General features: G+C 38.6%; 1 protein-coding gene across 1 annotated transcript in view; it reads left to right on the forward strand.

Annotated features, from left to right (window-relative positions):
• The window catches only part of lama2 (laminin, alpha 2), a 222,311-nt gene extending 207,534 nt beyond the window's left edge, over window positions 1-14,777 (forward strand). Inside the window, exons 64-74 of the mRNA XM_087851825.1 lie at window positions 646-738; window positions 4,708-4,820; window positions 6,891-6,984; window positions 7,305-7,400; window positions 7,813-7,893; window positions 8,922-8,999; window positions 9,295-9,364; window positions 9,529-9,657; window positions 9,883-10,013; window positions 13,269-13,488; window positions 13,654-14,777. Coding sequence (XP_087707951.1) covers window positions 646-738; window positions 4,708-4,820; window positions 6,891-6,984; window positions 7,305-7,400; window positions 7,813-7,893; window positions 8,922-8,999; window positions 9,295-9,364; window positions 9,529-9,657; window positions 9,883-10,013; window positions 13,269-13,488; window positions 13,654-13,814 — 1,266 coding nt within the window. The 3' untranslated portion in view covers window positions 13,815-14,777. The remainder of the gene's footprint in view (window positions 1-645; window positions 739-4,707; window positions 4,821-6,890; window positions 6,985-7,304; window positions 7,401-7,812; window positions 7,894-8,921; window positions 9,000-9,294; window positions 9,365-9,528; window positions 9,658-9,882; window positions 10,014-13,268; window positions 13,489-13,653) is intronic.
• The last annotated feature ends 1,346 nt before the right edge of the window (window positions 14,778-16,123 follow it).

Here is a 16,123-nt window from a genome sequence, read left to right on the forward strand (position 1 = left end):
CATTGTTTTCAAATGATTAAGCAATGGAGCTCTGCACACAGGTTGTGACATGAATTTTTCATCAGCAGTAGGAGGATTTTGTCAAAATGAAGAAGTAAACACTGGTTGAATCACAGTTGACAGAACACAACAACTCAGCATGCGTATGAATGAAAAGAGCTTCTTTACTTCCCACTTCTCTGTCACGGCTTCTGTATTTGTGATTCTTCTGATAGTCACCGAGTACCAAGTGAGAGGTCAAAGAGGCTCCATAGGCCTCAGTGAACCTCTGAAAAATATAACTCAGACTTTAATTTGAGCATTTTCCTTTTTCTCTTTGCATTCTGATTGATAATGTGACAACTGCCTCTAATTAGCTTTTTAAATCTTAGGTCTATAATTTCCTTCATTTACACTGAGCTGCAACATTAATAATGTTAAACAGGCTATATTTTCAGCTGCAAAATTTGACTTTTTCTTTAAAAAAAACCCCAAAAAACTAGAAATAGGCCTTGATCTATTCATCTGTTAGAAGAAACTATGATAAGAGTCTAATAAGGAAAGGGAACCGTTGCTTTTTGGCATTATCATCTGCTCTGTCATCGTTCTGTCTCTCTGGCTGCCACTAATCTGCTTCCTTCCAACTCTCCAACTGCTGACTTGCAGGAGGCCACGTCCCCTTCCCTACCTGCTGCTGCAACCCGTGCACCTGCTACTGTAGCACCGTCCAGTGATAAACAGAAACCCAGCTCAGATGTGGTATACACACACATGCAAACACACGAACTCAGTACTGGTTTGCTATTATTAAGTCAAGTGTAAGATTGTGTCACTCAGATTTTGTAGTTGTAGGTAACTATTCTCAGACACAGATTTAGTGGACTGGAGAGTAACCTTGTGTTTACTCCACCCATGGCATCATTCCTTCTTTGGCCTTAGGCTAACAAGTTATCATGAGACTGACCCAAGGTTCTCTTCTATCTGTCTGCTACTTGAGGCCAGGCAGAGAAATTGGTGCAAACACAGCCCTCAACTGGCAGTGACTGACCACCTCTGCCAGAGCAGCTGAGGGTTAAGTGCTTTGTTCGAGAGCCCTTAACATCAGGTACTGAGAAGAAGAGGGGCTTACTTGTTTGATATTCCGATGGTGTATCTGTTATAGTTTGGGATGCACCAGTTTATCAGCTGAAATTAACCTTGTTGACTGACTTCAACGCATTGGCAAAAGAGATGACATTCACTGAGAGGAGTGTTCAGCATTTATTTTGTGTGTTCCATCAATTTTGTGGTCTCTGGGATTCAGTTTCATTTAAAGACAGCGTGGCAGGGAAAATCTGAAAGATCTGAGATAATCAAATTGAGAAATGTCTCTGTTTTCATGGTACAAAAGAGGGCATGAATAATAAAAACTAAATAAACAGAAAAAAAACAAAGGTTCACAGGATTCTGGGTGCTCCTGTGAAAGACTAAGAATGACCGCATCGTGACTTGGTAGCTTGTAGAACATCCTTTAGCAGCAATACCTTGGATTAATAATTATCTATATGAATTTAACAGTATCTCACATTGTTGTGGAGGAAGCCTGGCCCACTCTTCTCTTCGTCCCACCATAGCATTTCAGTCAGGTTGAGGTCTGGTCATTGAGTTGGCCATTGCAACATCTTGGTTCATTTCTTCTTCGGCCATTCTGTTGTAGATTTGCTGCTGTGCTTGGGATTGTTTTCCTGTTGCAGTTGCAAGCTTAAGACTTTTTCCTGACAACCGTTCCAAATAAGCCATACTTGTTAAGTCTTTTCTCTTTTCCTTCACTTTCTCTAAACATTGCGCAGTTGGACCTAGAGGGGAATTTTCACTCCTGTGATTGTGCCATTGTTTTTAACATGTACCTGAATGCTCCAGACCAGCAAACTACCACATAAATAGTATGTATTATACACCTGTAAAGCTATCATCCCAGATTTTCACAATCATAGGTATAACAGGTGATCCAGCTGCAGTATATCAGTTTGATCTGCAGTTCTTGTTCCTAAAAGCTTTTTTCCAGTGGCTGAAATAACTATAGTTATATACTATAACTATAGAAAGTGGTGGAAACTCTTACCTACACACACAGGCTCATCTTCACTCGTCACAGACATACACACACACATATATATATACATAAATTTCTGGCTAAAGGACAGATTCTATTGGTGTGACCTCCAACCAAAGACCTGAATGGAAGACCGTCTTCCCATTGTTAGCTTAATGGAAATATGCAGAAGGGATGAGAGAAAGGAAGGGAAGAAGAGGAGGATGGAAAAGGATAGAAGAAAGACGAGAGGGAAGAGAGAAAAGGTGCAACGAAAAGGGAGAGTCTTTCTGAACAGAGTGGCGCTCAGCTTTTGTTGGCTTAATGGAAAGACGGAGGAGAGGAAGCGGGAGAAGAATGAAAGGAGAGGGAAGTAAAGGACTTCTGAGCAAGTGACGTCTCCCTTTTGTTAGATAGGGGAAGAATAAGAAAGAGGAAAAAGACTGAGGTTGAAGAGGAGGAGCGGATATGGGGACAGAGAGTGATAAGAGGTGAGTGTCAGCTGTAACAAAGCAAGGTCACGGTGTGGGGAATGTCTTCACTTGAAAGGGAACAAGAGAGGATTGGAGATTGAGACACACATACACTCAGTCGTCTCAGCTCCTCTCTCTCTTGCTAACTTTGTCACGCACTCACACTTGAAGTATGGCAAAGTACCTGTATCACTTAATAGGCATTACTGTATATTCAAAAGCAGAGAGACACAAACTACAGTGTGAAGCTTTTGGAAGGGGGGGAAATTAGGGGGGGAGGGGGGGGGATTGGGGGGGAGGGGCAAAGGAAAGACCAGATACTGAGGTGTGAACAGAAGACTAGTCTAGATCTGGAAAGACTATTAGAGGTGATACGAGGTAACAAAATGAAGTAGAAGCACAGCGGAAGGACTTCAGGTGACTGTAAGTGAGACAAGATAGAAGTGTAAGATAATAAAAAATAGAGGGAAACAGATAAGGGCCAAGGACAAGAAGTAAAGCAAGAAGTAGAGAGAGAGGACAATGACAGGAGGGTACGATGGGAACAGAGGGTTTGGTAAGTAAAAGCCAAAAAAAGAGGTGTAGAAAAATGGAGAAAGTTGAGGGAAATAGAAGATCAGTACAGTTTGGGAAGAACAAAGCAGAAGAAAAACCATGTACGGTAAAAGACTGTGGAATGAGTGGGATTTATCGGTACATGCTGGTACAGACAGCAGGAGGAGAGGGAAGAAAGGATAATTGGGTGGGTGGGAAGAGAGGCAAAGATGGTAAAGCAGATGATGGGAGCACAAAGGACAAAGAATACTACAGGAGACTTAGAAAGAAAAAATGAATAAGAAATATAAACCAGTGAAGATGAGCAGTATAGGGGGGGAAAAGACAGATGTTTTGAGTTTTGAGACAAGTAGACAAAAATAAAGGAGGTATCATTTTTTTTGAAAAGGAGAAAGTGAAATTGATATTGTTTTAGAGTAACCAACAAAGTAAAGTTGCATCTGATGCTAGTATAGGAAAATATGAAAGCAGAGGGAATAATTGTGGGGAAATAAAGTAATTGTAAAAGTGAGGACAATGGAAGGAATAAATAAAGTAAGGAAAAAGAAGAAGCAAGATAAAAGTATGCAGGAGTGGAGGGAAAAGGAAAGCAGCAGATGGGAGGATAGGTGGGCATCATGAAATTAAGGAAAAAATAAAGACTTGGACAAGGAGGAAAAGGAGAAGAGGTATAAGAGTGAGGAGGGATTAAATAGAAGCAAGCAGAAAAGAGAAATGTCTTGGAAGGCCTAAAATAAGATGGTGTGAGATACAACAATGACACCTGGTGGTTGCTGACTGAACTGCAGAGTGCGGGAAGAGACAGAGCACATAAACACTAATTTATGAAAAGTTACTAAAATAATACACAGCTAAAGCAATTCAAGAATGAATAGTGGAATTGTAAAGCGCTTTGAGGGCCTCGAAAAGCGCTATATAAATGCGATCCATTATTATTATTATTATTATTATTATTATTATTATTATTATTATTATTATTATTATTAAGAGAAAACAGCTGTGATGCCTGGTTTAGATGAAATAAAAACATGCACAGGGGTCCTAAAAATTTGACGATTCCATGTTCCATAGAAAAACACCAAATCTGCCATGCCACCAGCTGTTTTGATGTGATGAAGAACATAATTCATAAGCATGACAAGCATCCAGTCTTCCGTTTTCTTAACCACTTAACCACAGGCTTTGTTGGAAGGATCTGAACCAACCTATGATGATACACACACCATGGGTTTCATGGTCCATAATATAGCAGCAGTGCGAAAGATTGAATCTCAAAGATTGAGATTGAGAATGTTATACTGGACTGTGTTTGACAATAAGATTATTTTTAATTGACTGTATTGTTTAAATTAGAGTTTTAAAATTACATCATAAATACCCCATCTAAAAATTACTGTGCCTTTAAAGTGAATTTTTTTTAAAAACATTTTCAATGATCTCTTATGTAAAGTACTGTTTGGTGCGTCATCGTGACCTGCCAACCCTGCGAGCCCTTGCAGATCAGAAGAACGAACCCTATTAGTGTGATTGGCATGTGTTCTGCCTGGGTATTAGGGTTCACAAGAGCCAATTGAAGCAGTGCGGTGAGACCTTGTCACTGTAACTGACATGCTATGTCCCAATCTCCAGGAATCATGTGCATCAGCTGTGGCCCCAACAGCACTTGAGAAGGCCTATCAGTTTGGATTGACCAGAAACAGCCACATGAGCTTCGCCTTTGATGACAACAATGTCAGAGACAAGTACGTTCAAAGCAAATGAGCTTTTTCAAATGAACAATGGATTTGAGTTATTTTTTTTTTAATGGTTCTTGGCTAACATGTAGACAGTGCTGCTTTGTGGAATTTAGGTTTTTACAGTTACGTTATGCAGTAGCTGTCACAGATGAGACAAACCTTGGTAGTATTGTCTAAAACTTGGATGTAATAGCAATAAAAATATTCATCTCAATCAATTTGAGTTTATTGCAAATTATTTACTGTAAAGAAAAATGTGCAATGGGAGGAAATATTCCAATATTATAAAGTAACAGTTGCATGATCACCTCAGTAAGAAATTGTAATATGCAAGTAGAACTGTGTGCATTTGAAGCACATTGTAAGTATGTCATTATTACAGATGATATGCCCTTAAAGTTTTTCTGAATAATTACATAGTTGGATGAAGCAGCATAAAAAGAAAATACTGTAAAAGTTAGTCACCCCAGTTACAAATGTAGCTACAGTATAACCCCACCACCTGTAACATAGTGAACATAGCAACCCCAGATATGTGTGTGTGATCTGCAGTACGGCGCACATTTCTAAATAAATAAATAAAAAGCAGAAGTGAGCGGTAGTTTTGACAGGATGTGATTCCTACAAACAGAAAGGTGTACACCGGGTCATAATCTACTGTATAAGAAACAACGTCTTAAAAAAATGAACATGTTGGCTGGACCAGCCGTCAGAACAACCCCTCTGGTCCACAGCAAACTGACAGTAGCAAAAAAAAACCCACACTCTACAAACAAGGCGAAGGTCTGAGTATGTTTTAGTTGTTGTCCTGGTGGTCTGTGCAAACGAGGGATTTGTGTCTTGGGCAGTGTCTCTGACTGTTTTAAGAATCTCACTTGTAACATTTAATTACTTCACATGCTCCCTAAGCTGCAAGGCAGCCTGCTGTCCAAGTAAATCACCATGTATCCATTACTCTGTGTATCTGTCAGTGCTAGAAAACACAAACCTGACTCAGATATTGAACTCTTCAAACTTAAGTTTGTCCTTAGAAACACTATCTGTAATAATCAAGGCTATGCAGAACTAAAGACAATTACTAATGTAAATCTTTTGGGTGGAAAATATGGTTTGAAATATTGAAATGGTACAGTCAAAGAACATACTAGACATTATTTTGTATGCTGTATGCCCTGATCTCAATCAATCGAATCGTTTGACTAAGATAATAACAGAAACTGGTCACAGGCCTTTAAGATTTCCTGTCTCACGCGAACTCTTATTATTAGAATTTAGTAATGTCTTTTTGCATCAGTAGCATCAGTCATATATTTCACGTAGGCTTTTTTGACTCTTTGTTTCTCTCTTTTCAACCATTCATTTGTTCATTAGGCTGTTCATGGACTGCTCCTACAGTAACTTCAGAGTCACAGGCTACAGGGCGCAATGATTGCAAGGAATCCAGGTGCTTAAGTAGCAAAGCCTGAAAGGTCTCTTGCAAACCTAAAACATGCCACAATGTGGTCGTGCAATGGCTTTCATTAACTTAAATTCTAAATGTGAACTCTAGCAAGTTGTAATGATTTATGCATCTGTTATGCTTGAGTTCTTCTTCACTAGGACTTCAGGATATATGGTGGATGTCAGCTTCCAGGAGAGTAGCAACAGTCCTGTATTTCCTCCATTTATACACAGTTTCTTATTGTGGATTTATAAACACCCAGGGACTTAAATACGCTTTTGATGCTTCACATACAGTTTTTCTATGATGCTGCTTTTAGGTCCTGGGTTCAAACCAACGTATCTTTCTTTAGAGAGCAGGCGTTGTCAGTAAGAAGACTCCATGTTTTTATTTAAAGAGCCTCACAGCTCTACAGCCACCTCTTCCAATCCCTCTCTCCAGTTAGCCGTAAGAGAAATCATTAATCAAGAGGTTCATTTCTTTCTTTCTTTCTTCTGGTCTGAGTCTGTGTGATTACTGTTAGTGTGTCATCAGTTTAGTCAGATCCTGTTTGCCTTGACAATTCAGAAACCCTTTCTTGCAACTGTACTACAATGTATTCCTGTGTTTGTTTGTTGTGGTTTTTTTCTCCACAGACTGAAAATTGAGTTTGAGCTGAGGACAAAGGAGTCATCCGGTCTTATTTTCTACATGGCAAGAATCAACCATGCTGACTTTGTTTCCATACAGGTAACTATCTAATATACTGGCAGGTGTTTTTAGTTGTTTCTTTACTGCTGTTTGCCCTGTAGTATTTTTTTAGTTTAAGACTTAATCTCATAAAGAGATGTAAAGTTTGATCTTTGTGTGTTTGTTTTCCAAATTAGGCCCAGTAGGTACACACTCTGAACTGCTTTTACAACTTAAAAGGTTTCACCTGATAAATTTCCAGTTTGATTTCTGTCTGTGCTGTAGAACTGTATAGAGGCTAAAGCTGTATGTACTCTGTTTTACATGTCTGATTGTTATTCTCCTTCATCTATCATGAAAACCCTTTTTTATTCTTTAAGATCAAGAATGGTCAGGTTTGTCTGGGTTATGATCTTGGCCATGGAAACATATCTGACTGTGTCCCATACTCCATCAATGATGGAAGCTGGCATAAGGTACAACAGTTCTTACGTTTTTAACACATTTCTTCAATTATTTGAACAGCACCTCCTGTCTGGATTTGATCTGCATGACATCTTGTATGCAACATTATGATAAGATTCAAAATCTTTACTGTTTCAAGAACTTAACTGCAATAATAAAAGTTGTGCTGCTTGTTCTTTTATAGCTCTTAAAAGAATTGTTTAGAATAGAAAATCTGCACTTTCCTTATTAGGAGTAACAATTTGTGTTACACTGCAATGAACACATTGGAAAAGTCACAGCACGTAAAGACAAGTTGTCAGTCTTCATACGTCCAAGGCAACATTTTGGTCATTGATGAAACTATCGGATGCTTGTGATTCAGTTACTTCACCATGTCTACTTCCTTTTTGTTCTCTCTCTGTCTCTGGTTTTTGTTCCTAGATCAGCGTAACGCGTGACAGGCAGAGAGCCACGCTTATTGTGAATAGGCGGTTCCAAAAAATGATGTCAAGTCCAAAGAAGGTGCTCAGAATAACTCATACATGTAGCATAACACAATGCATGACCTGCAAAAGCCGTAATTTGCTCAAACTCCGCTTCTCATACGTTACTCATTACTTGTCAGTGACATCAGAAATAGTCCTTGGACCTGTACTATAAATGAAGTTTATACATCCAAGGTGTTATTCCTTATCTAGCTTCTTAACACTGGCAGTCCTGCCAAACAATAAGTCAACCTAGGGGTTTGATATCTAGCTACAAGCGCATTTCCGTGAAAGAAGTGGTGTTGGCAGCATATGCTGCCAGGTCTGCTGGCTGCACAGCGGTGTATTTTATTAAAAACCTACACTATAATATTTCAGAAATATGAAGAGGTTAAACGGAGTATCTAAGCTGTAAGCATCAATACATCTGTAAGTGTCCATAGTGATGTACACAGAACATCACAGAGAGAACCAGCTTCATAACTTTGAAACCTAGAATTAAAAGTTGAACTTGCATCACTGAGCCCAAGTCCTGTTTCTGCCCTCTATCGTCACAATGAGGTGGTCAAAATCCTGCCATTATAATGTCATTCAGTAAATCATGAACTTAAACTGTGGCTAACACAAAGTTGCACAATGATTTATGTTAAAGATGTTGTACACAGCGGTACAGGAAACCAAAATAAAGCGTTTTACAACACTGCGTAGCACAAAGGAAAAAAATCCCAGAGGAAGCATCAGAAAAGACTCTTTGCATGTTGCATTGGGAGAGGAAATATTTGTTCATATTTGGACTTTAAACTGTGGCCCAGCAAGGGGGTGTATTCACTGTTTGCATTTCTAATTTAATATTTTTATGCTGTATTTTTGTGTCTTGTCAATTTTCTCTGCTACATCACCTTGACATGGTCATCTCGAGACACATTATTGTAATAATTAATAATGTAGGAAGCAGACAGACAGAATTGCTTTTATTTTCTGTACTAATAGAGATGAAATTGTGTGTCAAAGTGACTGTGAGCACTGCAGAAATATTGCATTAATGAACTGTGTTCTTGTTGCCAGGCTGACCTGTTAGATGTGGTGGGGATTCTGTACATTGGCGGATTACCACAAAACTATACCACAAAACGAATAGGACCGGTAAAACACACACACACACACACACACACACACACACACACACACCATTTAAAAATAGGTAATACGTCTTTCATTGCATGTCAACACATGCCATCATATTTTTTATTTTATTTCGGTGCTTCACTTGTTTGTTGTCAGTTTAGTTGTTTTCGATTAATTGAAATAGCTTGAGTGTCATTTCAGTATAAAAATTAAGAACTTTTAGCATGATTATCCAGTTTTCGAGGACTCCGATTTTGAGTGATTTTTGTTCAACGAAAGTCATTTTTATCAACTCTTTTTTTTCTTCGTCAAGATTCTCTATAGTATCAATGGATGTATTCGTGACCTTAGGGTGGCTGGAAGCCCTGTAGGAGGTGTTTCAGGTAATGGTTTGTATTGTAATTAATGAGTGCATATCGGTTTTAATGTCTCTTTTGTTTTGTTGTGGGGTTTTTTCTCAAAAGAATAGTGCAACAGCTTGATATACGAGATGCTATTTTTGAATGTGCCCAAATTGTTTTTATTAACTTTCTCTCATTCTATCAAGGTTCTTCTGAGTCCATGATTGACTTTAAACTAGACATGGCCACACCCACATCCAGTCATATGGTTGGAAGGTGCTTCGTTGCTACTGAGACAGGCACTTATTTTGAGGGCACTGGCTTTCTAAAAGCAGGTGAGATGACGCTCAGAGCATGTACGTGAAAGGGGAACATAAGGCTGGGATTTTTTTTTTTCCTGGTCATGTTGTAATTACCTAGCAATGACCTGATTTTGGTTCTTTTGCTGTTTTATTTTATTTTATTATATATTGATCTGAATAAATTTTACTTATTGGAATGTCTTTGTACAAAATGTCCCTTCCATTTCTCACCAACAGTTTTTCTTTGTCTTTATCTAGTCTCATCCTATAGAGTGGGTCTGGATGTGTCCATAGCATTAGAGTTCCGAACCAGCAGAACCAGTGGAGTGCTTTTGGCAGTCAGTAATCAAGGCAATGATGGACTGGGGCTAGAAATTGTCGATGGCAAGGTACGCAACACTCATTTATGGCTCAGTCGCACCAAATGTAGTGTGTATAGTAAATATAGGATAAGACCCTCCTCGTGACTAGAAAAAAACAGCAGGGATTGCACTGAATTTTTTTCACCTTTGCTGACTGAATGCAAGTAGTTGTGTTGACCAGCTGGTTGTCCAGAGGTTGAACATGCAATGCCCTTAACCTTTGGGCAATCATTTCTGACAGATATATCAGCAGTAAATCTTTGCTACTGTCTGATTTAGAAATGCAGAAAAATTGCCAACACATTGCAATCAATCTTGGTCACTTTGCACCAATGAGCGCAATTTGTCTGTGACGTGTCTCACAATAAGTTCCCTGTTGTTAGACACACTGAGGGAATCACAGAAATTATGAACTCCTGAATTTTAGTTTCAAATCTATGAAGTTCTGGCTGGACTTTCAACATAAGTACTTAATGTGAATTTCTGTGTAACAGATTTGCGATTATTACAAACAGATTGCATGTAATTAACACAATGAAGCCATTCAGTTGCAGACTGACACTGTTTTGTGCAATTATGGTCACAGACATAGCAGCCATGTTCGAAATGGCCGCTTCCAGTTTCATTGTACATGGTCTTAATAATTTTGTTAATGTTGCAATTTCCAGCCACCGTTGCACTGCGCAGTGGTTCTCAAACGTTTTACATCATTCCCCACGTGGCAAGAAGAAATACTTTCAAGCCCCATCTAAACAAAATAATGACAGAAAAGCCTGGCTACAACTTTATTTAGATAATAAACTCATTCACAATGAAGCATTCTGTAATTTTTGTTTTAAACAAACAATTTTCATTTCAAACAACAATTTTTTTAACTTTTATCACTAGACTGCTTCATTAGTCTGCACCACTTCTTCAAAAAGGCAAAAGGTTAAACAGAATGTGAACATTGCCAGACATGGAAAAATAAAATTCAGTCTTAGTCTTATAAAAAAAGAAATCCCCAGAAACTTGTGAACAGAGGTGAAAAATATATAATTTAGTGAGAGTTTAATGCTATTCACTCTTAAAGGCTGCAGTCAGCCTGTTTTTGACTGCAGAGCTGTGGCGGGGCGTGGCTGCGGGGAGATGGACGCACCTGTGCGGCATCCCCAGTCACGTCTCCCTGGCTTAGAACAGAATGAACTGGGTCCTGTTGTTGTTGTTGATATGCGTAGGCTGTAGCCGAAAAGCTGCAGCCGCGCGTGTAAGTCGACAGGCGCAATATAGTGCGAACATGCACCCCAATTCTGGGTTTTGGCACCACTGTAAACGATGGACGACAGACCCAACCACATGTTCGCACTTTTCACTACACTTCTTTATTGCGGCTGTTGAATTACACGCGCGGCTGCATGCAGCTTTTCAGGGATGCAGCGGATGCGCATATTATTAACGTAACTGCTGCAAATTTCTTGTTTCTTTCCGCCGTAAAAGTGATTCTGATGTTAAACAGTAGTTCTGCATGACTTTTCTGCCAGGTCACTTGCGCCCCACCTGTCAGAACTCCAGTGGGGTGTGCCACACACTTTAAAAACTGCACTAACCTGACTGTAGTATAACGGACTATAGTATAAAGTAATAATATTTGTGTGAAATGCACATATTTAAAAAACTCACATTATAATATTACAGAAATATGAAGCGGTTAAACACAGATTTTTTGCTTATTTAAGCAGGACAGTATAACTATTGAGATCAAAAATCTCTTTTACAAGTGTGTTAGTTTTCTAGCCAAGAAATACAGCAGTAAAGTTGCAAAAAACTGGTAACACACAGAAAAAAATACACAAGTTAAGTACTCTAAAATAAAAACCATAAAAATAAAATACAAAAGCAACCAAAATGTATAAATGTCATCACCAATAAACCCTGCAAAATCAATAAAAGTAATTCCCACAATTTTTTGATAAATGGAAGTCAGTAAGACAGGCGCAGACTATATAAATAAGACCTTAAAAATAAGAATGTACCAGACAAACCAGACCTCCCAGCACAAGCACACAATGTACAGTGGCAGGTAAACGCTTTAAGGTTTCTAATACATCTCAGTGCTCAGTTATAGAAAGAATCCAGCATATGTAAACGTTGTAATGTAAGTGAGTATCTCGACTTTTAATATATATATTTTGTTCAGTAAAAATGTTTTATATCTCGTTGAAAATTATCCATGGCTCTGCTGTTTCTGCAACAAAATCATAACAGAAAGTCGTCGTCATTAGCAACAACCGAAGCTGCTGCACATTAATGCGCAACGATTGCGATAAATAAATAAGTTAAGGCTAAGTGACCTCTTGGGCGGTTCTAGCATTAAAGATTTCCTGGATATCTTGAATTAGTTGTCAGCAATCTGAAATTGATTTAGAGAATCACAGCAAACTTTAAAATCATTCCAATTCAAGTCTTCCATAAGAACCATTTACTTAAAATTCACTTTTAATAAAAGCTTCATTAAAGAGGGTAGTGCACTTCTGACAACTGAGGATGTTCTAGAGTAGCCAAGTGTAATCTGGAGGGATTCAAAGACCTCAGGATCAACTACCAAAAACTGAAATGATCAAAAACTCACTGATTCAGAGTTTTTGCCAAATATTATAATACCCCTGACTTTTTAGATCACTCAGTCCTATATACATATAGCCCATCAACACTAATATCTGTATTTGTAATAGATTTGCCTAACCAGATTTCAAATTAAACTATAATATTAGAATGTGCTCAAATGCTAAGCATAACCATAGCAAATAAACTATGTATGTTCAAATGAAGAAAACATAAATCTGTTTTAAAATCAACAGAAATGTTAAACCTTGTGCTGGAAGCAGGGCCAGAAATAAGAAGCAACAGAAGAATTAAACACTTGTCCTTTTTTAAGATTTTAAACCATTGTAAAATAAAATAAATGCTGCTTAGAGGAAAAGGACATTGATACAAATTTGATCTTAAGAAAACCTTAAAAAAACAGCAAAAATAACATAAAGGGAAAATACCTCCAGATAGAAAGCTTTTTCCGTTGTGAGGTTTGGGAATATCAAACATGTTCTTGGTCCATCTCCACAAATTGAGGATTTGTTTTTTACATAAACTTGTCACAAAAAGTAATTTTTACTTAGTATTTTTTGTGAAAACTTTATAAAACTTTTCACAAACTAATTTCAAAGAATTTCAAAGAATTATGATATTAGTTTGACTACATGCAGTAAGCTTGTTTGTTGTTTCCATGTGCCTTTCCCTCCCTCTTAGCTGCTCTTCCATGTTGACAATGGAGCTGGGCGTTTTACGGCAGTGCACGTTCCTCAGGGAGAAGGCTTCTGTGATGGACAATGGCACTCCATCACCGCCACCAAGAAACGGAACAAGCTGGAGCTGGTGGTTGATGGGAAGCAGAGCGATGCAGCCAGTCTGTATGCACACTCTGTCACCTGTGACACCAGCGACCCCATATATGTTGGAGGATATCCTGGTATGAATGCCACCTACCTAACATGATACTTAGACAAATGTAAAGAAACATGCCAACACATATGAATTGTTGTTAGCATATATAGAAAACATACTTGTTGCAGGAGAAGAGCCTGTTCAGGGATTATGGAGTAAATTTGATTATGTGTTTTTGTTTCTGTCTCAGCTGGAGTTCACCAGGCAGCTCTTTCTACCAGCACCTCTTTTCATGGTTGTATAAGAAACCTGAAGATCACCAAGTCTTCTAAGACCATGGAGGTGCACTTCAACAAGGCTCTGGAGATTAGAGGAGTCCAGCCTCTTTCCTGTCCTGCTGTCGCTGCCTAATTCTCCTTACTGCTTTTCAATAAGGTCTCAGCTTTCCCAAGGGACCTAATGCCAATTTATGTGTTGACCCATTTCCTCAGAGTGAATTTGTGTGTTAGCTGTGCAGTCATTACTCTTTTAAGCCCTGCAACTTGTGACACGTTTCTCTATTCCCAAATTAGTGTACCTTTACAGCCATTCATTAATTCTACTCACAATTCATTTGCTTGGTGTAAGTACCTAAAAAATAAGTGCCCAGCTCAGCTACACTTTTTGCATTGTAACATCAAAAATGTCTTTGAGTGTTTTTCTTCGCTCAAATTGAAATATAAACAACAACAAGCCTAACCAAACAAGTATTCTGATGCTACCAACATGCAATATTGCTCAGTGTGATTTTTAAAGTACCAAATTCATCCATCAATCCATCCATCTTCTTCCGCTTATCTGGGGCCGAGTCGCGGGGGCAACAGCCTAAGGAAACCTCCCTCTCCCCAGCCATCTCCTCCAGCTTGTCTAGGGGAACACCAAGGTGTTGCCAGACCAGCCGAGAGTTATAATCTCCCCAGCATGTCCTGGGTCTGCCCTAGTGCCTCCTCCCAGTGGGACATGCCCAAAACATCCAGGAGGCATCCTTGCCAGATGCCCGAACCGCCTCAACTGCCTCCTTTGGAGGAGCAGCGGTTCTATTCTGAGCCCCTGCTGGATGGCTGAACTTCTCACCCTATCTCTAAGGGAGAGGCCAGCCACCCTTCGGAGGAAGTTCATTTCTGCCGCTTCTCTCTCTTTTGGTCGCTACCCACAGCTCATGACCATAGGATGAGGGTAGGGACGTGGATCGAATGGTAAATCGAAAGCTTCGCTTCTACACTCCACCCATCCCAGTTCTTCAAATATAACCTTAAACATCTACTAAGAAGTTGTCAGTTTATTATCAGACCTGCGCACAATGTGAAGCTCTGATCAATAAATTTGTAATGGCTATGAAGTGAGTCTCACTGTGTTTCAGGTTTTTTTATTGTGTGTTTTTTCTTCCTGTCTGTTCTTCGTATACCTTCTTTTCTAAAAAAAAAAAAAAAAAAACCCGGCTTAGAACGTCTGAGTTTTTGATCAATATGTTTTTAAGCAATAATGCACAAGAAACATTTAAGTGGCTGTGATCTCTCCCACAAAACTTGAGTATGCACTTAAAGCTTTACAACTATATGTAGAACATACACCAACAAATTACTAAAATATAAAAGTAAAAACATTTTTTTGATACTCAGGACAAAATCGTTTAATCCAGGAAGTGTACAGTTAGATCCATAATAATTTGGCAATCACTCATTTTTACCTCTTGACTGTAAAAGGCTGATAGGGTATTGCCGTCAACTTTGTGAACACAATAACTTGAGATTGAGGCAGTGTACGATGTCTAAATCAATACTACAGGTGCATCTAGTAAAAATCTCAGACAAGTTATGAATATCAGTGACTTTGACCTCAAGGTCTTTTCAGTTATTTGGCCACTCCTAAAGCTTTTACTCTCTCTCGTGGATTTATTTTGTTTTTTCAGCCTCCATTACCTGCACTGACATCTGTTTGGGTGTCATATTGACAGTCTCGGTTACCAAAAGGAACTTCAACATTTGGAAAATAATGTGAACTATTGATCTGCTAACTTTGTCATGAAATAACGAGGCAACAGCTTCACCTAGTCGTCAAACTTCTTGAAATTGTCAAAATACTTTTGAGCCTCTCAAAATATTTCTAATACTTTTGCTGAACCTCATGAATTAAAGCTGAAAGTCTGCACTTGAATCACATATTGCTGGATTTGAAACCCACTGTAGTGGTTTACAAAGAGAAATCCAAAAAATATGCCTTATTCAAATATAGCATGGAGGCTATCGGAATAAAACAGTAGTCCTACTTGTTTGATGAAGATTAATATAAGACAGGAGGAAGATAAAAATAGAAAAGAGAAAAAAAATGTACTTAATAAAATATCCACCAGATGGAGCTATTGCACTTCACAGCTATTACTAAGATGGCAAGATACTAAAAGCTCTTTGTAGCATTAGATGTAATAATCAGTCTTTATTTCCCAAGCATCAAATTCAAGAGCGACAACACTTTAAAGCTGTACTGTTAACATTTAACATTTAGGTTTTAATAGTACATTTCTAAAGCGTACTTGTTGCCCAGCTGTAATGGTTTTGCGCCTCGTGCCAGCAAATGACAGAAGGTGAGACGTTTAACCAGTACTTACTACTCAACGGACACTAGGGGGCAGTATGTAACTACAAAGTGCAAAGATGCACCTGTTACATGTTACATGCATTTAT

This window comes from Neolamprologus brichardi, chromosome 15 (assembly GCF_056152115.1).
Source record: "Neolamprologus brichardi isolate AB-2024 chromosome 15, ASM5615211v1, whole genome shotgun sequence".
Classification (NCBI taxonomy): domain Eukaryota; kingdom Metazoa; phylum Chordata; class Actinopteri; order Cichliformes; family Cichlidae; genus Neolamprologus; species Neolamprologus brichardi.